The 26,635-nt window shown below is 43.8% G+C and overlaps 1 protein-coding gene across 1 annotated transcript in view; it reads left to right on the top strand.

The window, feature by feature from the left end:
- Positions 1-17,696, top strand: part of LOC308645565 (uncharacterized protein) — a gene marked incomplete at both ends in the record, with an annotated part of 43,396 nt that extends 25,700 nt beyond the window's left edge. Inside the window, 5 exons of the mRNA XM_081287772.1 lie at positions 8,673-8,964; positions 9,742-10,542; positions 12,397-12,624; positions 14,723-14,846; positions 16,774-17,696. Coding sequence (XP_081143898.1) covers positions 8,673-8,964; positions 9,742-10,542; positions 12,397-12,624; positions 14,723-14,846; positions 16,774-17,696 — 2,368 coding nt within the window. The remainder of the gene's footprint in view (positions 1-8,672; positions 8,965-9,741; positions 10,543-12,396; positions 12,625-14,722; positions 14,847-16,773) is intronic.
- Positions 17,697-26,635: the final 8,939 nt, after the last annotated feature.

Genomic DNA, 26,635 nt, shown 5'->3' with positions numbered 1-26,635 from the left:
TAGAAGATAACCTAACTCATCATTTCTGATTATAGTAACAAATGTGTAAATATAAAAATAGAAGCCAACTGATTCATGGCTGCACGTTGGATACATTGAGTGCTGTAATATTGATCTCTCCCTTAAAAGTGAGGTATTACACTGCAAGAGAGAAAGACTCAGATATCATGAAAAAACAAGGGAGGAAATTGCCTCAAACAAACCAAGATACCACAACAATAGAATCCATAGATAGTGCAGTAGGTGAAATGTCAGAGAAGGAGTTCAGAATATACATAACTCAAAATGATTTGGGAATTAAAGAACAACCTAAGTGAGCAGATACAGGCAAAAATCTATCACTCCAACAAAGAGGTAAGAGAGCGAGTACAGGTTGCAAGAGATTACTTCAAGAAAGAGAGATACTAGAGAAAAAATAAATAGAAATCCTCAAAATGAAAGAAACAATCAGCCAATTTAAAAACTCAATAGATAGCATCACCAACAGACTAGATCACATGGAAGTCAGAACCTCAGACAATGAAGACAAAACATACAATCTTAAAAATAAAGTTGACCTCACCGTGAAGATGGTAAGAAACCACCAACAGAACATCCAAGAATTATGGGATACCATCAAAATACCAAATTTAAGATTTATTGGGATAGAGGAAGGTTCAGAGATTCAAACCAAATTTCCCAAGCATGAAGAATGAACTGGAAAATCAAATACAAGAGGCCTATAGGATACCAAATGTACAAAATTACAACAGATCTACACCAAGACACACTATAATGAAAATGCCTAGCATAGAGAGTAAGAATAGAATTTTAAAGGTTGCAAGAGAAAAAAATCAGATTACCTATAAGGGAAGATCAACTCAGATCTCAGCAGATTTTTCAACCCAGACTCTCAAAGCTAGGAGATCCTGGAACAAGCTCTAAAAGATAATGAGTGGATGCCAACAAAGAATCATATATCCAGCAAATTTTTTAATATTTATTTTTTAGTTGTAGTTGTACACAATGCCTTCATTTATTTACTTTTATGTGATGTTGAGGCTCGAACCCAGGGCCTAGCATGTACCCAGGGAGTATAAAAAGTCAAACTCAGAAACAGAGTCAAATGGTGGTTACCAGAAGCCGAGCAAGAGGGAACTTGGGGATTATGGGCTAAAGGAATTAAACTTTCATTTACACAGGAGGAATGAGTTCAGGAGATCTGCTGGAGTGCTCATTACAGCTAATGAAAAATATTTTATACTTAAAATGTGCTGAAAATGCTAGATTTTCAGTATTGGAATCTTGACTAATAAGTATGTAAGATAACATATATGTTAAAGAGCTAGATACAGTCATTCCTAAATACGTAATCTCAAAATATCTTGTGTAGAATATAAATGTATTCAGTTTGTACTTGTCAACAAAAAAATTAAATAAAAATGAGTAAATAAAATGCTATCACAAATGTTTTCTGTGAAGAATGGTATCAGGAAAACATGACCAGGGGAGACGAGTGCTGTGTGAAGAGCGGGCCGTGGAAGCTGGGCCACATGGAGCAGACAACCATGAGACTTGTGCAAGAATCCCCAGGGGCAGAGCTCAGAACAGCAGGCTCAGGGGTAAGTGGTCTCAGTTCTGTGAAGAGGTCAAGGTGAGCTTCCCAGCTTGTCCTCCATGCAGCCTATGCCCTGTCAATCATGAAGCCCATTTATTCCAGGAGGACACTGAGACCTGAGAGTGCTATTAGATGTGAGTGGCACAGGAAGTCTTCACTGACTGACCTCAGCCCTTCACCCTCTTGCTAAAGCATCATGTGCAATCACACTCCTGGGTGTTTGGTTGATTCCAACACCAGCTCATTCAAACATGCCCAATTTCTCACACAACTAGCCCTGGCCCCTGAGGTCACCGGGTTACAGGGCCCACTGTCTCAGGATGTGGTGGTCCCCAATGCCTTGTTGAAACATGATGAAATCGCAGGCCCCATAGGAGTTCCAAACATGTTTTTCAACTATAGTTTTCACCAAGTTCCAGGGTGACAGGTGCAGAGCCTCAGGGCACCGATCCCCAGAGCTCCTGGATGGACTAACGGGAAGCAGAGAAAAGACAGGGACACCAGAGCTGCCTTGACCACAGGACACTAAGGGCAGGGTCAGAGCACCAAGTCTCCCTCAGTAGTCCCCTTTGCTCCTGGTTGTGCCCAGGCCTGGCCAGCTGCTCCTGCATGTGCTTTCCCAGCCGGAGGGCATGGAGTGAGTGGGGATTTTCTGTGCCCTACTCAGGGTCTGACCCTCCCTGCAGAGCTGAGACTGTGGACATGATCCAGCCCCCACTCCTCACCTCACACTGTGCACTAGGCTCTGTCTCTGTTTGGGCAGAGCCGGGCATGGTGTTCTTTCTGGTTCTTCTCTTCCTGCTCCCACAGCCTGTACATACTTCATGGGTGGAGATTCAGAATTGTTTACAATACTTGAGGCCAGCTGTCTACAGAGATGGAGACCTGGTCCTCAGTGGGTTTTTCCCCCTTTACTACATGAACCAGGATGCAGACTTATCCAGGATATCCTTTTTACTCCAACCAAAGACTGAGGTGAGAGCTACTAGGTAAGTTTCTAGACCGTGTGTGTGTGTGTGTGTGTGTGTGTGTGTGTGTGTGTGTGTATTAGGTATGGTCATGATTTTGTGTAACTGGATTTTTTTTTGCTTGTGTGTGTGTGTGTTTCCCCCATGAGTTATGAAAACTGTGCACAGCAATGGCAGAAACATGAAACAGTGAATTCTGAGGTCTTTTCCTTCTTTTTTTAGTTTTCTTTTATTTTGTGCATTATAATTATACATAATAGTGAGGTTCATCCTGAAATATTTGTAAATGCATACAATATAATTTTCTCCATTCCACTTGTCTTTTATCTTTCCACAACCTTCCATTTTCATCTTTTGCTCTATGATACCTTTTCACATTTCTATTGGTGCATTACAGCTGTACATAATGGTGGCATTCGTTGTTACATATTCCTGCCTGCACACGAATATCAGTATAATTTGGCCACTATCACCCTCCATCACGTCTTTCTCCTCCCCTCCTCCCACCTCTTGGTCCCTTTCCTCTACTGATCTCCTTTCCATTTTCATAACATCTCCCCACATTTCTTTTCCTTTTTCCTGTCTAACTTTTAAGTATGAAAAAAATGTGACCCTTGACCTTCTGAGTTTCTCTTATTTCACTTAACATAATGGTTTCAAGTTCAATCCATTTCTCTGTAAATGACATAATTTCATTTTTCTCTGTGGTTGAATAAAACTCCATCGTGTGTATGAACCATATTTTCTTTCTCCATTAGCCCATTGATGGATACCTATGCTGGTTCCATAGTTTAGCTATTTTGAATTGTTCTGCATCACTGAATAAGAGGACTTTAGTTCTTCAGGGTAAATACCAAGGAGTGGTATACCTGGATTCCATGCCTAGTCTTTTGAGGAACCATACTGATTTCCATAGTGATTGTACAATGAACAGTCCCATCAAGAGTGTAAAGTGTTCCTTCCTTTTTCTCCCCATCCTCTCCAACATTTACTATTATTTGTGATCTTGATGACTGCCATTCTGACTAGTGTGAGATGAAATCTCAATGTAGACTTGATTTGCATTTCCATAATTGCTAATGACATTGAAAGATTTTTCATATATTTGTTGGCAGTTTGTATTTCTTTTTTTTGAAAAGTGTTTGCTTAATTAATTTGCCCATTTATCATTTGTGAGGTTTTGGTGTAAAGTTTTTTTTAGTTCTTTATACATTTTCTGTATTAATCCTCTGTCAGAAAAGTAGCTAGCAAATATGTTCTCCCATTCTGTAGGTCTGTGCTATAAAGAAGCTTTTTAAGTTGATACTATCCTATTTAGTCACTCTTGCCATTATTTCCTGAGCTTTAGGGGTCCTATTGAGAAAGTCGTTGACCGTGCCTATATGTTGATGTGTTGACTCTATGTTTTCTTTGAGAAGTTGCATATTTTCTGACCTAACTCCTAGGTCTTTTATCCACTTTGAGTTTATGGTTGTGCAGGGTGAGAGATAGAGGTCTAGTTTTGTTCTTCTAAATATGGAGAACCTGTTTTCCCAGCACCATTTGTTAAAGGCTGTCTTTTCTCCAAAGAATGTTTTCAGCACCATTGTCAGGGATCAGATGACTAGATGTGTGGGTTTGTCTCTGTGTCTTCTGTTCTCTACCATCAGCCTACCTATCTGCTTTTAGGCCACGACTGTGCAGTTTTTGTTACTATAGCTCTGTAGTCGAATTAGAAGTCAGCTATCGTGATGCCTCCAGCATTGCTTTTTTGGTTTAGAATTGCTTTGGTTATTCTTGGTCTTTTTTTCCCTCCTAAAAAAAAGACTTTAAGACTTTTTTTCTGGGTCTGTGAAGAAATTCATTGGTATTTCAAAGGTGATTTCATTGAAACTATATATTGTTCTAGATAGTATGACATTTTAACAATACTAATTCTACCTATCCGTGAACATGGGAGGTCTTTCTATCTTCTTGAGTCTTCTTTAATTTCTTCCTTCCATGTTCTATAATTTCCATTGTAAAGACCTTTCATTTTATGGTTAGTTTTGTTCTTAGGTATGTCATTATCATATATTAGGTCTTTTTTTGAGACTTGTGAATCTATACTTTTTTAAAGACATAGGATAAAATTCAGCATCTATTGAGACCACTCCTTCAGTCTTATCTCATTGATCAGGCACTGGGGACATTGGAGGGAGTTGCATTTTTTTCAAAAGGTGATCCCGTAGAAGTGGAGAATAAATCAGTTCATCAGAGGCTGAGTGAACAGGGACTGGTGAGGGGTGGGAGAGGTGGATCTATGGTGCTAAGTTACAGTTAGACAAGCAGGATTGACTGGTGTGTTCTTACCAGGAGGATGACTACAGACAACGATGATGACTGTGTCCTTGAATAACTCAGAGAAAGGGTTCTGCATGTTCTCACCATGTAAAGAGAGAGACAACTGAGCAGACATGTGTAACTGGACCTAGACACTAAACAACGCGTGCGCACATGAAAACCTCACATGGTACCTCATAAATATGGACAATTTTTATATTTTATCTCTCAGTTAAAACAATAAGTTTAATTTAAATTTAAGCCTTTGAAAACATTTCCTTCATTTAAAGTATCAGAACAAGTAAGACAAAATGCTTAAAGGTAAACAAAATTTTTGATTCATTGTTATTAATTTAATAGGACAAAGATAAAAATCAATAATTGGACAAACTCCAGCTGTAAAATTTCTCTGCTCTATGTAGCCCATATCAAAGTAGTCCTTCATGGACTGAAAAAATATTTTTATCAATTATTTATGGAAAAATAAAAACATTTGACCATATGTTTTAGTGACAGAAAATATCCTTGAATAGCAATGATACAGATAAAATTATTGGAAATAATGGGAAAAACAGATGTAATTAAAATAAAACATTGTTTCTTGGTAACTGCTTAAAAATGTTTCACCAATGAGGAAAAACACTCCATTCACAATATCCTCAAAAAAAAAATACTTGGGAATCAACCTAACAAAAGAGGTGAAAGATTTATACAATGAAAACTACAGAACCCTAAAGAGAGAAGTAGAAGAAGATCTTAGAAGATGGAAAAATATACCCTGTTCATGGATAGGCAGAACTAACATTATCAAAATGGCGATATTACCAAAAGTTCTCTATAGGTTTAATGCAATACCAATCAAAATCCCAACGGCATTTCTTGTAGAAATAGATAAAGCAATCATGAAATTCATATGGAAAAATAAAAGACCCAGAATAGCAAAAACAATGCTAAGCAGGAAGTGTGAATCAGGCGGTATAGCGATACCAGATTTCAAACTATATTACAGAGCAATAGTGACAAAAACAGCATGGTACTGGTACCAAAACAGGCGGGTGGACCAATGGTATAGAATAGAGGACACAGAGACTAATCCACAAAGTTACAACTATCTTATATTTGATAAAGGGGCTAAAAGCATGCAATGGAGGAAGGATAGCATCTTCAACAAATGGTGTTGGGAAAACTGGAAATCCATATGCAACAAAATGAAACTGAATCCCCTCCTCTCGCGCCATGCACAAAAGTTAACTCAAAATGGATCAAGGAGCTTGATATCAAATCAGAGACTCTGCGTCTGATAGAAGAAAAAGTTGGCTCCGATCTACAGATTGTGGGGTCGGGCTCCAAATTCCTTAATAGGACACCCATAGCACAAGAGTTAATAACAAGAATCAACAAATGGGACTTACTTAAACTAAAAAGTTTTTTCTCAGCAAGAGAAACAATAAGAGAGGTAAATAGGGAGCCTACATCCTGGGAACAAATTTTTACTCCTCACACTTCAGATAGAGCCCTAATATCCAGAGTATACAAAGAACTCAAAAAATTAGACAATAAGATAACAAATAACCCAATCAACAAATGGGCCAAGGACCTGAACAGACACTTCTCAGAGGAGGATATACAATCAATCAACAAGTACATGAAAAAATGCTCTCCATCTCTAGCAGTCAGAGAAATGCAAATCAAAACCACCCTAAGATACCATCTCACTCCAGTAAGATTGGCAGCCACTCTGAAGTCAAACAACAACAAGTGCTGGCGAGGATGTGGAGAAAAGGGTACACTTGTACATTGTTGGTGGGACTGCAAATTGGTGCGGCCAATTTGGAAAGCAGTATGGAGATTCCTGGGAGAGCTGGGAATGGAACCACCATTTGACCCTGCTATTGCCCTTCTTGGACTATTCCCTGAAGACCTTAAAAGAGCGTACTACAGGGATACTGCCACATCGATGTTCATAGCAGCACAATTCACAATAGCTAGACTGTGGAACCAACCCAGATGCCCTTCAATAGATGAATGGATAAAAAAAGTGTGGCATCTATACACAATAGAGTACTACGCAGCAATAAAAAATGACAAAATCATAGAATTTGCAGGGAAATGGATGGCACTGGAGCAGATTATGCTTAGTGAAGCTAGCCAATCCCTAAAAAACAAATACCAAATGTCTTCTTTGATATAATGAGAGCAACTATGAACAGAGCAGGGAGGAAGAGTAGGAAGAAAAGATTAACATTAAACAGAGACATGAGATGGGAGGGAAAGGGAGAGAACAGGGAAATTGCATGGAAATGAAGGGAGACCCTCATTGCTATACAAAATTACATATAAGAGGTTTGAGGGGAATGGGAAAATTAACAAGGAGAGAAATGAATTAGAGTAGATGGGGTAGAGAGAGAAGATGTGAGGGAAGGGGAGGGGGGATAGTAGAGGATAGGAAAGGTAGCAGAATAAAACAGTCACTAATATGGCAGTATGTAAAAATGTGGATGTGTAACCGACATGATTCTGCAATCTGCATTTGGGGTAAAATTGGGAGTTCATAACCCACTTCAATCTAATGTATGAAATATGATATGTCAAGAGCTTTGTAATGTTGTGAACAACCAATAAAAAATAAAATTAAAAAAATTAAAAAAATTTAAAAAAAATAAAAAAAATTAAAAAAATAAAAAATAAATAAAAATGTTTCACCAATATTCAGTTATAGAGTTCCTACAAAATAAATGATTAATAAAAACCGTATATAGAAAATCACAAAATCAAACCATAAGCAACAATGAATATGAACTAAAACACCAATAGTATAAAATATTAAGTCTAAATAATTCATGAAAAGGTGAATATTTAAATAAGATTGAATAAATTTGAATATTTAAATAAGATTGCAATTTAAGATATTCTAAAAAAACTAGGTCAATTCTAAACAAAGAAAAGAAAATCATAAAGATTAAACAAAATATGAATTCTGTTAGAAAAAAAAACAACAATGGCCATATTACAATTCAACAACCAATATTTTTGGAAAATCTACTTAGAGAAAAGCTTCAAATGTTCAAACATAAAATGAGAAAGAATTTACTAAAGAGAAAGGGAAATATTTTAAGTTGAGTAATCAGTTTGAAGACTATGGAAATAAATTGGATGTTCTCATCAAATATTAACTTTCAAAGAAAATATAATTGGATAAAACAGCTGTGATAAGATGAAGGAGAAGAATATAGAAAGCATCCACTCTAAGTGCCCCATGTGGAGTGGTGTAGAGGATCCTGATCCCAGTGGTTTGAAGAACTGGCAAGTGAGCCCCCCTTTGAAACACTTGCAGACACATAGAGTCCAAGTGCTTGCGTCTTGGCGTCTGCCTCTAACTAGACACAGACCACAGGTTGGGAAGCACCACGGCCTTTGCTAAAGGGTTTGCCAAGGGGAGAGTGCAGCCCTCACTCGAGTCCCCAGAGGAGGACACCTTGTTCTCTTGTGCATACACTGATGCACCTCCCATTTATAGGACACTGAGAACCAAATCTGCCCACTGGGCAACTGTATGACCCAGGCAAACGTCACCTCACCCACTCACGATGCCCTGCAAGGCTCTCAGTTTGCTTCCTGAGGGGGAAAGAGCCACTGCATGTCTTCCTGTGCTGGGAAACCTTCCTCACACCAGCTCCATCTCTCAGGGAAGGAAAATCTCTGAGGTGGATGCCTGAGTCTAACCCAGATTGTCTCTGTGCTTGACAGAGGAGTTACCCTGGATGACATGATTGGACTGTTTTCTCTAACTCTTCTTCTGTGTTTAGCTGGTTTTGGAAGAACTACCAGTATGTGCTGGCTTTCTACTTTGCCATGGAGGAGATCAACAAGGACTCCCACCTGCTCCCCAACCTGACCTTAGGTTTCCACGTCTATAATGCCTTTTCCAGTGACCAGTTCACCTTGTGGAGCACTCTGCTTTGGCTGTCTGGAAAAATACAGACTCTCCCTAATTACAACTGCCAGACACAGGGCAAGTCTGCTGCCATCATTGCAGGGACCGTGTCAGCATTCTCGGCTGAGATTGGAACCCTTCTAGAGCTCTACAGGACCCCACAGGTAGGTGGCTATAAATTCTGGAGAGAAATTTGGGTCTCTTCCAATCACAGTCCCTCACATCTCATCAAAGGGAAATTTGACTGCTGGGATTCCATATCCCATGAGGGATAAAACAGATCCCAAGGAATTGTACAGGTTGCAAGGTGCCTCCTTTTCTTCCATCTGTATTCCCACTGCTTGAGATGAAAGCACATGGGGACCTTGCGCATTGACTTTACGGGAAGTCACGTCCTTTCCCGAATGATGTGGGGCAGGACATCATGGTCTTCCCTGTGCTCAGAAGGAGGGAATTGGGCAATTTCTCCAGCATTTGTTATGGTTTAGATATGAGGTGTCCCCCAAAAGCTCATGAGTGGGATGATGCAAGACATTTTAGAGGTTAAATGATTGGGTTATGAGAGCCTCAACTTAGTCAGTGCATCAATCCACTGATGTAACTGGGTGGTGACTGTTGGCAGGAAGAGTGGCTTTTCTGCACCACACTCTTCTTCCATGATGTCCTGCCTCACCTTGGACCCAGAGAAATGGGGCTGACTGTCTATGAACTGAGAACTCTGAAACCATGAGCCCCAAAGTAAACTTTCCTCCTCTAACTGTTGTTGTCAGATCTTTTGATCACAGCAGAGAACATACTGACTGAAACCGCACTCCTTCCCTTTCCCCAGCAGTAATCCATTTGTGAGCCCTCACCTGGAAAATTCTGCCGTGCTATGCCCTAGAAAGCAACCCCATGTCCAGTTGAACTTAGAATCTTGATATCTTTCTTTGCTCATTCAGATCACGTATGGACCTTTTGATCCCATGCTGAGTGATAAAGACCAGTTTCCATCGCTCTATCAGATGGCCCCCAAGGACAGCTCTCTGGCCCATGCGATGGTCTCCTTATTGCTGCACTTTGGCTGGACGTGGGTGGCGCTCTTCATATCTGATGATTTGAAGGGAGAGCAGTTCCTGAGGGATCTGAGAGCAGAGATGGTAAAGAATGGTATCTGTGTGGCCTTAACAGAAAAGCTCCCTGTCACTAAGATAATGTATGGGACAGGGGATATCACCCTCCTGAGTAGGATCAGAGTCTCCTCTGCAAACGTGCACATACTCCACGGTGAAGCAGGGAGCCTCGTCACCGTGGACATGGCAGCAGACTTCTTTTTAACCACAGGGAAGGTGTGGATCATGGCAGCCAAGCAGGAGATCGTCCTGCACGAGATGAACCACATGCTGCACTCTTTCCACGGGGGCTTCTCCTTCTCACCTCACAAGGGGGAAATCCCTGGCTTCAGACACTTCCTCCAGACAGTGACCCCTTCCCACTACCCGGAGGACTTTTACTTCAGTAAATTGTGGTTGCACCTCTTTCATTGTTCACCGGCTGGGTCACTATGTGGACAAATTTATAATTGCCCTCCAAATGCATCCTTTGAGTTTGTGTCAGGAGTAATTGACATGATGACCCTGTCTGACTCCAGCTACTTCATCTATAATGCTGTGTATGCAGTGGCCCACGGCCTCCATAACATGCTTGTTCAGAAAACTGAAATGGGATCTTTAGAAGACCAGCTTAGGCTTCATCCCTGGCAGGTAAACCTCCTTCAGAACCAGGTCATGCATGCAACTGAGGGCATCCGTGGGTATTATACTGACATATCGCATAGCCATGTTTTCATCTTAACATCAAAGAATCAGGAAAAATGAAATATCAGTTCTTTGACACTGGATATATTACAGATAATTGTCATATACAGATAATTGGATATGTACAGATACTTGTTATCTGTATCAGGAGAATTCTGCTAGAGGAGGCTGTGGTTTCCTAAAATTAAAAAAAATGTTACATCAAAAATACTTGCAAATGTAAGATAAAATTATGTAAAGTATCCAAACACAGCCCATGACAGAACAGATAGGGCAATAAGTAATCAAACCTATACATTTCCTTAGAGTGCACACAAATGTAGAGAATACTGACATGGTGAACACATCTGTCAACAGCTGTTCCACCTAAAATACTATGTCCCAAGTCCTTTAGGAGATACATTCAGTGAAAAGAGAGATGAGAAATGGCTCCTACATAGTATCCTAAAATGACTCTGGAGAATGAATCAGGTTTTGACATCACTATTTATCAAAAATTTGGAACAAGCTTGGGAAAGGGATTATGGTTCCATTTTTAGATGTTATGCCACCAATGATGCCTGTCAGCTCAGGCTATTTCCCTGGGTCCTGTATGGATTTTTCTGAATTTCCACCTGGCTTATCTGAATTCATAACCCATTCAAGGAACACATTTATAACCTCTCATGAAAAGGGACAAATTGTTTAATGAAATTTATCAAGTAAATCAATTAAATTTCATTTACAGAGGTGGTTAAATATGTACGTGTGAAATGTTATGCCATCGAGTTTAATTTACCATCTGTATATTTTGACTAACAATAATATTTGATATGCCATATTGAGTTTATTTAGATGTGATTCTAAGAAAACTAGTTGACTTTAACAAGATAAACTCAATGACATAATTGTGGATTATTTAGAATGCTTCGGCTCCATAAAACTGAAGACTTAAACAACATTTATTTTTATTTTATTTTTTTTTAAAGAGAGAGTGAGAGAGGAGGGAGAGAGAGAGGGAGAATTTTTAATATTTATTTTTTAGTTCTCGGCGGACACAACATCTTTGTTGGTATGTGGTGCTGAGGATCGAACCTGGGCCGCACGCATGCCAGGCAGGCGCGCTACCGCTTGAGCCACATCCCCAGCCCCACAACATTTATTTAAAGAACAACAGGCATTTATCTTCCCAACATAGTGTCACGGATCCCAGAGATTCAGTGTTACCATACTCTATGAAAAATCATTATAAACTGGAGTTTCAATTTTTCTATTTTAAGGCAAAGACCACTACCTGAAATATTACAAGATGGAGACATTTTCCAAAAAAAGGTTGAGGGCGTAGAGAGAAAACAACTCACATCATGCTTTCTTAATCATTATCGAAGTATAATTGACACATAAGCAATGCTCATATTCAATGAAACATTCTCATGATTTTTGACATATTCATGCACTCATGCTACTAACACCAGCAATACATCAGTCCATGTTGTGACCATTTCAGTGTGCAAAGATTGACTCCTGAGAAGCCCTAAATGGATCTGATTGGTCAAGATTGCAAGGAGTCCATGCCAAGGCCACCCTGGTGACATCATCCAAGAATTTTTTTGACTGGATTCATTCACTCCAACATTGTTTTCAGAGAAAGAAGGGTTTTTCCCAGTTGAATCCATGAGATGGTAGCCACCAAACAGAACCGAGACACTAATGCCAGTGACTTCAGAGTGAGGGGAGGTGGAAGAGAAGGACTTCCTGGTACATATGGTTTTCCATCTTTCATTTGGATGAACTCCTCATGTCCAACTCTGCCTCCTGCAGCTGCATCCATTCCTGAAGAACATCCGGTTTACCAACAGCGCTGGGGACCACATCTCCCTGGATGAGAAGAGCAGCCAGATGGCCCAGTATGACATCCACAACGCTGTGAATTTCCCTGCTGGTCTTGGGCTGCTGGTTAAAGTAGGAGAGTTTGTCCCCAGGAGTCCACTGGGTCAAGGCTTGGTCATCAGTGAGGAGATGATAGAATGGCCTATTGGATTCACAGAGGTACGATCCCAGTTCAGTGTTGGGTACATGGGAGGGATCTGGATGGGGCCCTGAGATGAGCCTGACCGTGACCTTTAACCTGGCACTAAACTCACCCCTGCCATCTGTACTTGTAGTATGTTTCTTCCGTTTGCATATTTTAAGCTGAGCTCTATACAAAGAGCAGGTTTATAGAAGCGATCGCTTTTTTAGTTTTTGTAATTAGTTCAAACAGCAAGTGAGAGAATGAAATGAACAAAGTTAATGAATGGAGATAAAGGGGTAACAATGGAGATGAATAAATACCAAAAATGTCCCTCCACAGATCCTGAAACCCTTTATTAAATATGGCCTGGATTTTCATTATGCTTTTATGCCCTATGAATATGAGTGAACTGTGGACTCACATCTTTGTAGAGACCATTCCCATCCTCTTTTGGCATTTTATACCATTCAGTCCTCAGCCTTTCTTCTACTCAACATCCCAATGTATTGGCAAGATTTTATGTCAGGTTTTGGCCTTGGGATGATCCCACCCAGTGTTCCAGGAGACTGAAGTAACAATCATGATGCATTGTTCATTGGTACCAGTGGTGCCCAGCTGGGTGGGGTGGTGCATGCACATAATCCCAGTTACTTGGGAAGCAGAGGCAGAAGGATCACAAGTTCAAGACCAGTGTGAGCAACTCTTCAAGACACCATTTCAAAATATAAAAATAAAAATGGCCTAGGAGTATAACATCATTGTATTTCAGTTGCCTAGAATTCACAAGACCCTGGCTTCAGTCCCCCACACTGCAACCAACCAACCAACCAACAATCCACGCCAGGATGATGATGCCCACAGCAGAATAGACACAAGCCATGGTGTTAATGCCCTCTCATCACTTCTCTCTTGACCTTGCTCCTTTCAGCAGCTACTGTCAACAGTACTCCTACTTTGCTTTATGGGTTCATTCTTAGCATGCCTAATATTGGGATTCATTATGCCGTATTCATCCATGGCCACAGCATAGTTCATCAGTCTCCTTCCCCATTGCCTCCCTTCCCCCCTCCCGATTCCTTGTCCCTTGCTCTACTCTACTGGTTTCCATTCTCTTGTCATAGTCATTCATTATTATTTTAATGAATGCATTCTACTTCCACATGAACACCGGGTTCATTTGGGGTGTATTCACATATGGACAGAGCAGACTGACAGAATTCATTCCCAATACTTCCCATGCCCACTGCCCCTCCTCCCTGTCCATCCCCCTCTCTTCTCTGTAGTCTCCCTTCTATTTTTGTAAGTTGCTATTTTTGTTCTCCCCACCTCCCAGCCTCTCTCCACACATGAAATAAAAATTTCAACCCTTGACTTTGACTCTGGATTATTCCACTTAGCATGATGTTCTCCAGTTCCAGCCATTTACCAACAAATAACATAATTTCACTCAACATTATGACTGAGTAAAACTCCATCATGTATATCTGCCACACTTGTTATCCTTGTGTCTGTTAATGGGCACCTGCCCTGATTTTATAATCAGCTATGGTAAATTATGCTGCTATAACCTGGAATAGGTGAGTCATACAGTAGTTCCATCTGGGTTTTGCGGAATCTGTAAAAGTACTAATTGTCAACTTCCCCCACAGTGCATACATGGACCTTTTCCTCCACATTCTTGCCAGTAATTAATGTTGTGTGTGTTCTAGATGACTCCCAGTCTAACTGAAGTGAGAAGAAATCCCAGTGTAGTTTTGGTTTCATTTTTCCAACCAAGGATGAAGGTCTGGTAAAAATACCATCAAGCGTAGAAACTCTTGGAATCATCGGCACATAGAACCTTGTATCCCAGAGCTCTGGGGGAAGAGGTTAAATACAAAGAGGGAAAAGGCTGGGGTTCAGCTGGTGATGCAGGAAAGAAAATGACCAGGAACCTGGAGAATATTTAGTAAAACAAAGTCAAGGTAGCACAGGTATCCAGGTCAAGAAGCCGAGGCCATGTCAACACGGTGGGAGTGGTGGACGCTGTGGTGAGGACTTCCTGCCAACATCAAGGATCTCTTAGGAGACTCAGGGACACCTTTGAAGCCGCAGGTAATCTGCAGAATCATGACTGCGGCTCTTTTCCCTCAGACTCCTCGATCTGTGTGCAGCCAGAGCTGTCCCCCGGGATTCAGGAAGATCCCCCAGGAAGGAAGGCCCGTCTGCTGCTTTGCTTGTGTGTTTTGCCCAGAGGGACACATTTCCAATCAGACAGGTAGGTGATGCGGGAGGAGCCCATGGTCACTCTGCCTTCTGACCAGTCCTAAGTGAGGACACCAAGGCTGTTGGCCTCACACTGGGGCCACAGCGCACCCTGCTCTCCATCTTCCCGCTCACTCACTCTTTCACTCTTTCCGTGTTAACATGGAAAAGAGTTGCCACCCGGTTAGGTGTCAGCTCTGTCAGCAGGGCTTTCCCTGTTAGGCACCCCTGTGGTGCTGATCCAGTGGTCACAGTCCTTGACCATCAGTGCGGGTGAGACAGTGTCCATCTGAGATTTCCCAGCGCACCAGGCAAAGTCTGTCCATGCGTGTAAGATGTCAAATGCACAGAGCTCCCTGGGGGGTGCACGGAGGCCTTGAAACCAACACTTTTGCATACCAAATGATAAGTATATAAATCATCATAAAAAATTCTATTCTGTTTTGTGCCATGTCATGAACTCTGAACAGTTTTGTGCCAAACACACATACTTAATATAAATATAGCTATAATGTCAGATTATATAACATAGAACAAGAAAAGGAAGAAGTGAAAATATGAAGTCACAGCATCCTAACAAGACACGATCTGGGATCCCTGAAGATAAGTTCTATACGCATCTCCAATTTCAGGAATTTTATGTCTAAATTAAATATATTCCTGGAAAATAGAAAACATAGCATTACTCATTCAAAAATATTTGTGTTTTTCAAGATATCAATAATACACATTATAATGACTTGAGCCCCCATAAATACTGTTCAATTGCCATCATCTTAACAGTAAGAATCATTTTATTTCAATCACATGGCAAAGTCAATAGATGTCTTCAGGTAAAAGTTAGCTAACAAAATCTCACATTGAATTTTTTTTTTAAATACCAAATAAGTGTGTAAAATAAGAAAGAGAAATAAAGGCACACAGGCTCGGCACCCATTATGCAACATACACACACTTGTGTGTGCCAGGCCCTCACAAGATGATGCCAGGAGCCAGGAGACAGGTGCCAGGAGCCCTGTTCACTGTGACAAGGAAGGAGAATCTCCAGGAATATGAGAAACAGCCACTGTCAGTTAGTCTGGAATTCTGTATTACTGCCTGAGCACTTCTTATGAAACCTAAATCAGACTGTCAGCAGGGAAACTGCCAGCTGGTTCCATCATAAAATAGATCTAAGCACAGACAGGGCCATTCGTGAGCCCACGGCAGAGGCTGCATCCTTGCTGTGAGAGTGGGTGTGAGCACAGGGCACCCAGGACAAGACACCCATGACCCACCACCTCACAAAGGAGGGTCGCCACCCACACTGTCTGTTTTAAATGAACAGAAAGGTTTAAAGATATGCCCTGTTCTTCAGTAACCACATTACTATATCAATTAATATAAAAACAATCACATAGCAGCCATATATTCCCATTCAAAATTCAGATATTTCAATCACTCTCTTTTCAGTACTTATATGGAAAATTAGACCAAAATATTCACAGGAAATGATCATTTCCAATGAGGAAAAATTTTAAACTATCACCAGAAATTACGGTAGTGACAAAGGTAGAATGTACCAGAAGGGCTGCATCACTGACTTCTCCATTGGGTGTAACCAGGAGAGCTTTCTTAGGGGAACAGTAAATGTCGTAAGTGTGTCAACCCGGGGCTCAACAGGAGCAAGACTGTGGGCAGGCAGAGAGAGGGCGGAAGAGCCAGGTCCTTGGGGACACTGCGCAGCCCAGGGGGGGCTACCTCAGCCCACAACTTGTGGGGATCCCATTGGAGTGGGTGTGGTCTTCTCGTGGAGTCAGGAAGAGAGGAAGTTCTCTACATATCTCAGGACTATGTCAGGCAGCTGTTCTCACCGTGATAGTGCAAAAACAACCATTTCCTTTAATTTAAAAGTGAGGATTTTGTGGAAAAGAAACAGTGAACCTGTGCTTTTTCCCCAGATGCAGAGCGGTGTGTCCAGTGTCCCGCACACGAGCACCCTAACAGTGAGGGGAACCGCTGCCTCCCCAAGGTGGTGACCTTCCTGGCCTATGAAGACCCCCTGGGGAAGACTCTGGCCTGCACGGCTCTCTGCTTCTCTGCACTCACAGCTGCTGTCCTTGGGGTCTTTGTGAAGCACAGAGACACCCCCATAGTCAAGGCCAACAACAGGGCTCTCAGCTACATCCTGCTCATCTCCCTCACCTTCTGTTTTCTCTGCTCTCTGCTCTTCATTGGCCGTCCCAGCACAGCCACCTGCATCCTGCAGGAGACCACATTTGGACTGGTGTTCACTGTGGCAGTTTCCACGGTCCTGGCCAAAACTGTCACTGTGATTCTGGCCTTCAAGGTCACTGTCCCAGGGAGAAGGATGAGGCGGTGGCTGGTGTCAGGGGCACCTAACTTCATCATTCCCAGCTGCTCCCTCATCCAGCTGACTCTCTGTGGAGTCTGGCTGGGGACCTCTCCTCCCTTTGTGGACACAGACACACACTCTGAACATGGCCACATCATCATCACGTGCAACAAGGGCTCAGTCACTGCCTTCTACTGTGCCCTGGGATACCTGGGCTCCCTGGCCCTGGGGACCTTCACGGTGGCCTTCCTGGCCAGGAACCTGCCTGACACCTTCAATGAAGCCAAGTTCCTGACCTTCAGCATGCTGGGGTTCTGCAGTGTCTGGCTCACCTTCCTCCCTGTGTACCACAGCACCAAGGGCAAGGCCATGGTGGCCGTGGAGGTCTTCTCCATCCTGGCCTCCAGCGCAGGGCTCCTGGGCTGCATCTTTGTCCCCAAGTGCTATGTCGTTTTATTAAGGCCACATAGGAGCTCTCTACGTGGGTCCAGAGAGAAACTTCATTGTGGGAGTAACAAGCCTTTTTGAGTATTAACTCACATTTGCTAAAGTTAACAAGTGGCCTTGAGAAAATTCTACTCAAATCTAAGAGTCTGATTTCAAGTTACAATGTGGGATTTCCTTCAAAGTCAAGAGACTCTCTCCTAATGCTACAGTCACTATGAAATACAGCTGTCAACTTTTCAATTTTTAATCTAACAGCATTTTTTCATTTCCTCCAATTAATTCTTCTCTTACTGCTTAATCATGTGTAGTATTCACCTGGGTGTAGTATTCACCTTTACGTGTCTCCCACTTGGATTTTTTATCTGTTGTCTTGATTTGCATCATTGATATCCATAAAAATCCCTTTTCTTCATCTAGCCATAATTACCCAATGATTCAAGAGCATTTATAAAACCTTCTTTCAGTCTTTCGGTAATTTGAAATGTTCCTTTTTAATACACCAAATTCCTATATGAATATCACCATGTTTTGGGACCCCTTGATATGTTACATTAATTTAACCCAGGTTTTGTTCATAGAGAAACCACACTTTTGTTAATCAAACTAAATTTGGCCCTAGGGGACCTCCATACAGAGTCCTTAAGATGATGAACGGCAACCTAGCTTAGTAGTCAGCCTAAGGTAGAGTGTACTTCTTTGTAGTAATTGGCTGAGCAGCAGCCAATCACAGCAGCCAAGCCCCTGGGCGGTCACTATTCAAACTTCACTGAAAAAAGGCAAATGCATGTACTGATATATCTGATTGTTTTGTACAGAAATTTATGATATGGAAAGATTTGCTTTGATAGATGTCTAAATTTACACTGCGTTTACCTTGCGTCTACTCTGCCCCTAGAAGTCCACCTTCCTTCACCTTTTGTTAATTGGTGGGTGGGCCTCCACAGCCAAGCACTTACTGGAGTTAGACCTTAGGTCTGTCTTTCAGCCATTCCTCCAGGATTGCTCACCCTGTTACCTCTTACCCTATATCTAACCATTTCCTCATGCTTTCATTGCTTTCTGTGACACCCCCATGTTGCAAAAACATAAAGGCCCTTACAAAGTGCGCCTTTTCTCCTGTTCGTCTGTCATTCTTAGTTGATTTCTCAGGCCCCAGCCTAGGAAGGAAACTTGTTTTCTCCTCTAAATACATTGTGAACATAGTAGCCCAGGGTCTGTCTTTGAGAAACCTGTGGACACACAACAATTTGATTTCAGGTGGGCGTCGAAGGAAAACATAGCATGCAGTATTAGAAGTTTCCTTCTGTTCTCTCCAAGGTGGTTTTTGCAGCTAAGGGGGAAGAGTCTCCCTGTGGTGGGAGAATCACACCAGCCACTTAATGATGAGGTTAGAAATTGGGTCCTAGGAGCAGGAAGGGCCAGGGTGAAGAGGTAGAAAGAAGAGCATCAGGGCTGGGATACGGCTCAGTTGGTAGATGGCTTGCCTCGTATGCACAAGGCCTGGGGTTCAATCCCCAGCACCACAAAAAAAAAAAAAAAAGAAAGAAAGAAAGAAAAGAAAAGAAAAGCATCACCAGCAGGAGAACATCCTAACCAAAGGCCCTGAGGCGGGGCTCAGCTTTGAAGTGTGTGTGAGGGAGGCAGAGTGGCTGGAACCTACGGAGGGGAGAGAGGATATGAGAAGAGGTAAGTGGGGCACAGGTTTACCGATCATCGTGAATTTTATTCTAAAAGCAAAGGAAGTCATCGGCAAATTGACAACAGAGAGGGTGGAAGTGGTTCTCAAAAATGGCCTCACTCACTGTATTTGAGTTTTTTTTTTTTTTTTTTTAAAGAGAGAGGAAAGGGGGAGAGAGACAGGGAGAGAGAGAGAGAGAGAGAGAGAGAGAGAGAATTTATTTATTTATTTATTTTAGTTCTCGGCAGACACAACATCTTTGTTGGTATGTGGTGCTGAGGATCGAACCCGGGCCGCACGCATGCCAGGCGAGCGCGCTACCGCTTGAGCCACATCCCCAGGCCCTGTATTTGAGTTTTAATGGACTTGGGCAAAAAAAAAAAATGTGTGTGACATAAAATCTCTCTTGAATGAAACCTGATGGCTTTTAGTTTAAAGATTACTAAAACAGGCAATACTGAAGATTAATTTCAGTAGCATGGTAAATACTATAGATGGGGTGGACATCAGTTGCTCTGGTTGGGGTGCGGTTCTTCTCCCAAGGGTTCGTGTCTTGGAGGCGTGGTTCTCAGTGTGGCAGTGTTGAGATGGTGGGACCTCAGGAGGTGGGACCCAGTGGGAGTTTATCACTGGCCCTCCCCTCACCCTGGCCTCCTGTCCTACCATGGTCTCTGTCTCTCCCATGCATTCCCACCACTGTGATGGCATCCACCATGAGATGATGTAGCCAAGGGGACCTAGCCAGAGCCAGTGCAATGCTGGTTGGACTGTCACACTCCAAAACTGTTAGGTAAATAAACCTCTTTTCTTTATAAGTACCCAGTTTCGGGTATTTCATTATAGTAACAGAAAACTGACTAAAACATCAGTGTATATATACCCAAAGAATGAGTATAACTAGCTGGATATGCTCAGTAAATGTTCAAAGAATAAGAAACTAGAGGGGCAATAACAGCAGAACTGAGTCAAGTCCTCGGAGACATGGTACATGGGAGCAACTATATTTTAAAGACAAGGGAGGATGGAAAGCACTTGATTTCAGCAGGAGGCTACAAAAACTGAGCAACCCAGAGTCCGTCTTGTAAAATTATGAAGATAGAAATGACAGGGGCACAGTGGTAGAATGCTTCTGAGTGATGATCTTTACCTGGTTTGGTCAAGTTGCTGACGTAAACACTCTTACCTGTCTTTTGCAAGGTGATACCTGTGTTTTCAACTCTTTAGGTTGTCAAGAGAAGAGAGTACTTGCTTGAAATTTTACCAAAGAACTCTTTTCTTGGATTTTTGATGAAAATAATAGCTGTAGAAAAATGAGTCTGGCTTTAAGAAAAATGCAAGTGAGGACTTTGAGATAAGAAATGCAAAGATATACATATTCGGGTTGTCAGACATGTCATGAACTAAAATGCTTGACATTAAGAACTATATGCCCCTGATATATAACTCATTAGAATAATTAGAAAATAAATGTTTAAAAAATAACTTTATGCCCCAGTGTGCATGTTAAGTCTTCTGTTTTAGGGGAGAAGAGTCAGGGTATAGTGAGTTATTACAAAGATTTTTCTGAATGGGGTTAAAAATTTCAAGAAAAAAAACATTGTTCACATATTAATTATTGTCACTAGCCAATCTCCCAGAGTGACCCAATAGCTTAGTCATCCTCTCTAAATAACTATTGAAATAACTAACCAAAAATGTCACATAAAGCCATATCCATTGCTTACTGCAGGTCTTCTCCACGTTGGGTGGTATGAGCCATCAGGGAAGTAGGTTGCTCTACAAAAGGGAAGTACACTGTGCCCTGTGGTGAGCAGAACGACCCCCTCAAGTTATGCGTGTCCTAGTCCCAGGAACTTAGGAATACGGTACCTTCCTTCCGATTCCGTGGCCCCTCAGGAAGCCACTGGACCCTCTCACAGCCTGGCCTACAGTAATCATCAAATACGGGGAAAAGGGAACTGTCCTGAGAATGTCAACCTCCTTTCTGTCCGTCCCTCTGAGGGAGTGAGTGGGGACCCCCATCTGGTCCACACTGCAGGTCGTGTGCTAAGAGGCTGCTAAAGTGGATCGCTGGGGCGGGAACTGTGTAGATAGTGAGAGACAGAAACGAGAGGAACGGGAAGGTGGATGGCCTGTGGAGGAGGATGACAGAGGGCAGAGGGCAGAGAGCACGTGGAGGAGATTAGCCTTGCCAATGACCAGCGGCCAGGCCCAAGGAGGGGGCGAGAGGAAGTGGATGGTTCACATCACCTGCCACCAGGAGACAGTGGCCAGGTCTCCTGCAGGACACTGATGGCGGGAAAAGCCCGGGCAGCGACCAACCCGAATAGTTCCATTATGGGCACAACAGGGGAGAGACCCAGCCACCAGGAGCGACCCAGAAGGAAAAGGCGGGCAAGGGCTGGGAATGTCAGTGAGACAGGAATCACCAGCCTGTCCTCTCCCGGGGGGTGGTTTGTCCCTCCTGTGGGATTCGCGGCCTTTCTTTGCAATGACAGGTGAACTGCTCAGAGCCAGAATAGATGTGGGGGGAAACGATCAAGAAGGACCCTTGGCAGGGTCGTGGTGAAGATGCAGCTGTTGAAGAAGGCAGTCGCCATCGGTGTGAGGGGGACAGACGAACGTGTGCCTGTTCCCTGAACGAGCTCCTCCGATGGGACCTTCACAACTCGTGGAACTGTATCTTTCAAATTAGGCGAAGTTTACACAGAAAATTCAGCCCTTGTAGCTGCAGAGCTCGTGGGTGCCAAGCACACTGCAGGTGTGGCCATCACCGCACCTGTCCCCAGCGCCTTCTCCTCTCCTGCTCTGTCGCCCTTAAACACCAACCCCCACCCCACCCTCTGCACCCTGCGTCTCTCTGAACCTTCTCACTTTCCATGTTTCAAAGGCACATGATTTGAAGGTTGAGCCTCATTTGCTGGTGGCTCTTAGTGAATCATTCCCTCCATGAAGGACGGTTCTCATGGGTGTGTGTAAATCTGTATTTCAAAACGCTCAGAAACTTGCAGCTGGAAGTGTGGCTCCGCAGCTTTTCCTGTGATGGACCCAACGTGAAGGTGGTTGGCTGGGTTCTCAGGGGCCACGGCTCAGCCCCACGGCTACAGGACCAAAGCAGCCACAGGCGACGGGCATGGCCGAGAGCTTCATGTGGGCCCTGAAATTTAAGTTTAAATGCCACTCACACCTTACTAAATATTTTTCTTGTGAAGTTGTTTCCTATAATGAGGTCTCAGCCTCCTACTGCACTGGGAGGGACCCCAGCTCACAATAAGCTGTCACGTGTTTTATGCACAACTGGAGGAGTGGAGCTTGCAGGCTCCAACAGAGGAACGGTTAGGAGACGGAAACGCTAACGACCTGACTCAGTCAGCACATATCACATATGTGTGTGGAAATATCACACTCAAGTATGTACCGTCTTACATATTAACCAACTTTATAACGTTTAAGGGGGTGGAACGTTGTTACTCTGATCTTATCGTCACACACTGCATACATGTGTTCAAAGGTATCCGACTGTACCTCAGGAGCACATGCTGTTAAAATGACAATAAAAAAAATCATAAAGCCAGGCATGGTGGTATGCACCTGTCATCCAGCTACTCAGCTGGGTCAGGTGGGTCACTGGAGCCCAGGGATTAGAGACCAGCCAGGGAAACATGGCAAGATCCCATCTCAGAAAATAAAATCACAAATGCAAGCCACTCTGACTGCAAGGGCTCTAGAAAATCAGACAGTCAACTGCAGTTTACTAGCTCTGGATCTAAAGGAATCCAGAGAAAACAGGAGAAATCTCTATGTAAAGGTAACACAGAGGTGGCTGCCACACTGTCACCTGCTGTAAGAGATGTGTCCTTCTCCCTCCTCGTTTCTGTCAGCACCTGGGGTAGGTGCAGGTGCTCAGTAACTGCTGTGGTTCAGACGAGGGTCTCCCAGGGCCCACAGATGGAGGGTGGTCACCAGCCTGAGGAGCTCTGGGAGTTGGTGGGGCCTCCAGAGGCCTGGGGGAGAAGTTAGGTCCCGGGGACATTGGGACCCTGCCACTCCTTTCCTCTCCCTTCCACTTCCTGGCACCACGTGGTGAGCAGCACCCTCCATCACCTGCTCTTGCCAAGATGGGAGCCTCATCACAGGTCCAGAAGCCACAGGGCCAACGGAACCTGGACCAAGACCTCCCAAACCAGAGGTTGAGCAAACCTTTCCTCTTTATGCTTATTTATTACCACAAAGGAAAGGCAGCCAACAGGGGCATGAACCCTCTCCATCCACCTGGCCCCACCCCCACTCCCCTCCACACACATGTGCAGGTTCTTGGACACCTGGAAAATCCATGTTGCAGATCCCATGTGGGATAAATTCCTATAAATACAACTTATGTTTGAGCATTTAACCATCCGAGCCCTTTTGCTCTCAAAATCCCTAGGATTATCAAATTAAAGGTGAAATTCATCTGAGGGTAAAAACATTAAGTGCTAACATTCGTATGAATATGGCCAATTTATACAGTCAGATAAAAGGCACTAGAAGACCACCACCAAGTGTCCCCTGGGGAGCAAACCACCTCCCCATTGAGGACCCTGCTATAACTGTTATTCCTGTTCCCAGATAAATTAAACATTGTGTCTTGTGTCTAGAAATAAAGCAAAGTGATAAAAGTATTGTACCTGCCTATTTCAACACGCACTTAGAAATCCAGATCTGCTGCTCTAGTGGAATAAAATGTAAGTTTCCTTGAACCAAAATAAAAAAAAAACCTTTTAAGACTCACCACAAAGGAAAAACTCAATTCTCTTATCCACAGCTCTGACAACAGGCAGGAAACTGTACAATCTTATTTGCTACTTTGCTAAGAGCCTCAGGGTTTCCAGAGGGCAGAATTTCCACAGTTGGGCCCAGTGTCTGGCTCACACTCTGTAAGAAACACACAATTCCACAGGGTGTCACCCACTCATTGTTCCCCTTGCAGAACCTTCTGGTCCCCTCATTGCACACGGCGCCCAAAGGTAAAGACCAGGCAAGTGGATAGAACATTGCTAACTTTGAGATGCTGTAACCAAACCAGCAGCCACAACACCAGCCCTATGTGCTTAATAAAACTTTAATAAGTAAACTGAAGCCAAGCCACAGAACGAGACCTGGAATCCCAACCTGTGCACTCAGTGGCGAGCACGTGGCGGGGTGGGTACGAGCCATGGTTGAGCAGGGACACTTCAGGTCTAGAATGAGATCTGCCGGGGATGGGGGCAGTTGCCATTCCCCGCTTCGAATTGTCTTGGTGGCACTCAGAAATTACCTTGAAATGGTCTCCTGACACTGGCCTGCCCAGCCCTGCCTGTTGGAGCACACATACGAACATCAGTCTTTCCTACTTCTCGGTTCAAGAGCCACTGAGGGCTTCACTTCTTGGTAGAACCGCCATCACCACGCTCCCTGTCGGAGTCACCCAGAGACAGCCTGCCACCAGCCTCTGTTCTTGCTGGGGAGTTAGGTGACTCGGGGTGAACCGGCCACCCCAGCTTTCCATGATAAAGACTCTCTCCTGTCCCAGTCTGGATTGTCTTTAAAGAAAAGGGGGACAATAGAACAACACGTCCCTGAGTGCCACCTTTCCATTCCCCAGAACGAGCCGAGCCCAGGGAACAGAGGAGCAGGCTGGGCAGGAAGTGCAGTAGGTGTCTTCTTGAGGGCCCTGGCTGTCTCTCAAGCACACTGGGACCAGGACAAGGGAATGTCATCTGCAGAAAGGTGCTTAGGGCCGCTGCTCCCTGGGACGCGGCTCATCCAAGCAGACTGAGTGCTTGATGCTCACCACGCCCCTGCGTCCACGCCCAAAGGAGAATCGACTGGGGCAGAGCGAGGGAAAGGACTCGCGCAGTCGCTGCTGCTGGGCAAATCCCCGTGAGGGAGGAAGGCAGGCAGTGAGGGGCAGGGAGACGGTCACCACTAGACCTTCTCATAAACGTTTCTCAGTACAGCCTGGTGCCTTGAAGGCCATCTCTGGGTACTGACTTTGGCCTCTTGACAGCCTGTCCCACTGCCCTAGTCTGACTGATGCAGGGAACGGACAGCTGGTCACCCTAGCTAGATGCTCTATGGACCGGCATGAGCCTGGGGAGCAGGAGCAGGTGGAGAGCCACCAATCAAAAAGTCCATTCCACTAGAGCCTTTCTCTAGCCCAGAACACAGAGAAGATGCCGGAAGACTCTCCAGCTGCTTTCCACCATATTGAGGTTGGCAGAGATGGCTAATGGATGGAGACCCTCTTCGACCTCACACAGGATTGTCTTCCTCTGGACTTCTCATTGTGTGAGGTACTTAAATCACTCTATAGCTCATGACCATATTTTCCAATCAGAAACCCACTGAGCTTCTGGACCTCACAACTCAGCCTCTGGGGGCACCTGAAGGATGAATGAAAAGCACCTGCTTCAATTATCACTTCTGTTTTGTGCATGAGGAAATTAAGTTCAGAGTAGTAAAGCCACTTGCCCAAGGTCACCCAGTAAATTCTACAAGTAGGACAGGATCCCTGCTATGCCTGATCCTATAGGTCTAGATTTTAGATACCACCTGACTCTTTTCTTTCAAGGAGACTTCAGGGAAGGCTTAGGTCCAGATGAGGCCCCCCTGGTCACGGTCCCATAGCACAGATCACTCCTCTTTCCTAATACTTGATACACTTGTCTGCCTTCTCTTTGGGGTCAGGCTGCTTCAGCTGCTGCTCACACTCATAGAGGAGTCTGTGTCTGTCGACAACTCCCCAAGATTGCCTTTCTCAGGCCTAATTCTGGAGCCCCAGAGAAGGGGGCCCAGGATGTCCAGTCCTGAGCAAAACACATGTGACTTGGCAAGAACAGCCGTTAGAAGAGTGTGACCGCAACACGAGCTGCTGGCCCAAAAGGGTAGAGTGGCTTACATACGACAGAAATTGATTTTGGTTCCATGTAAAAGTCCAGGGGCGTCATTCTTGATCTATATGGTAATTTCCCTCAACTCCATAGTTTGCAGACTCTGATGACACCAATGTGTGCCCCCCAAACCTTTTAAGGTCGTCTCCATCCCCAAGAGCCGGGAGGAGGAAACTACATGCAGAAGTGGGGGTTTGGCCCCACCTGGGAGTGCCACCTGCGGCTCTTATTCCTGAGCTGGTGCTCAGTTGTGTGTCCACACTTAGCTCTAAGGAAGCTGGCAGACGCACCCTGGCTCCAAGAGGAAGTGGGTTTTGGTAAAAGTTTCTTCCACTGTGGGGTGGGCAGTGCCCACAGGACACTGGAGCAGGCAACACAAGGTCCCCCTGCCAGTCATGCCTAATGACCTTAGAGAGCTCCCTCGGAGTTGC

This window comes from Spermophilus citellus (assembly GCF_964194105.1).
Source record: "Spermophilus citellus genome assembly, chromosome: 3".
NCBI lineage: Eukaryota > Metazoa > Chordata > Mammalia > Rodentia > Sciuridae > Spermophilus > Spermophilus citellus.
The sequence above is the reverse complement of the archived record's forward strand: the minus strand, read 5'-3'. Positions and strand labels throughout refer to the sequence as shown.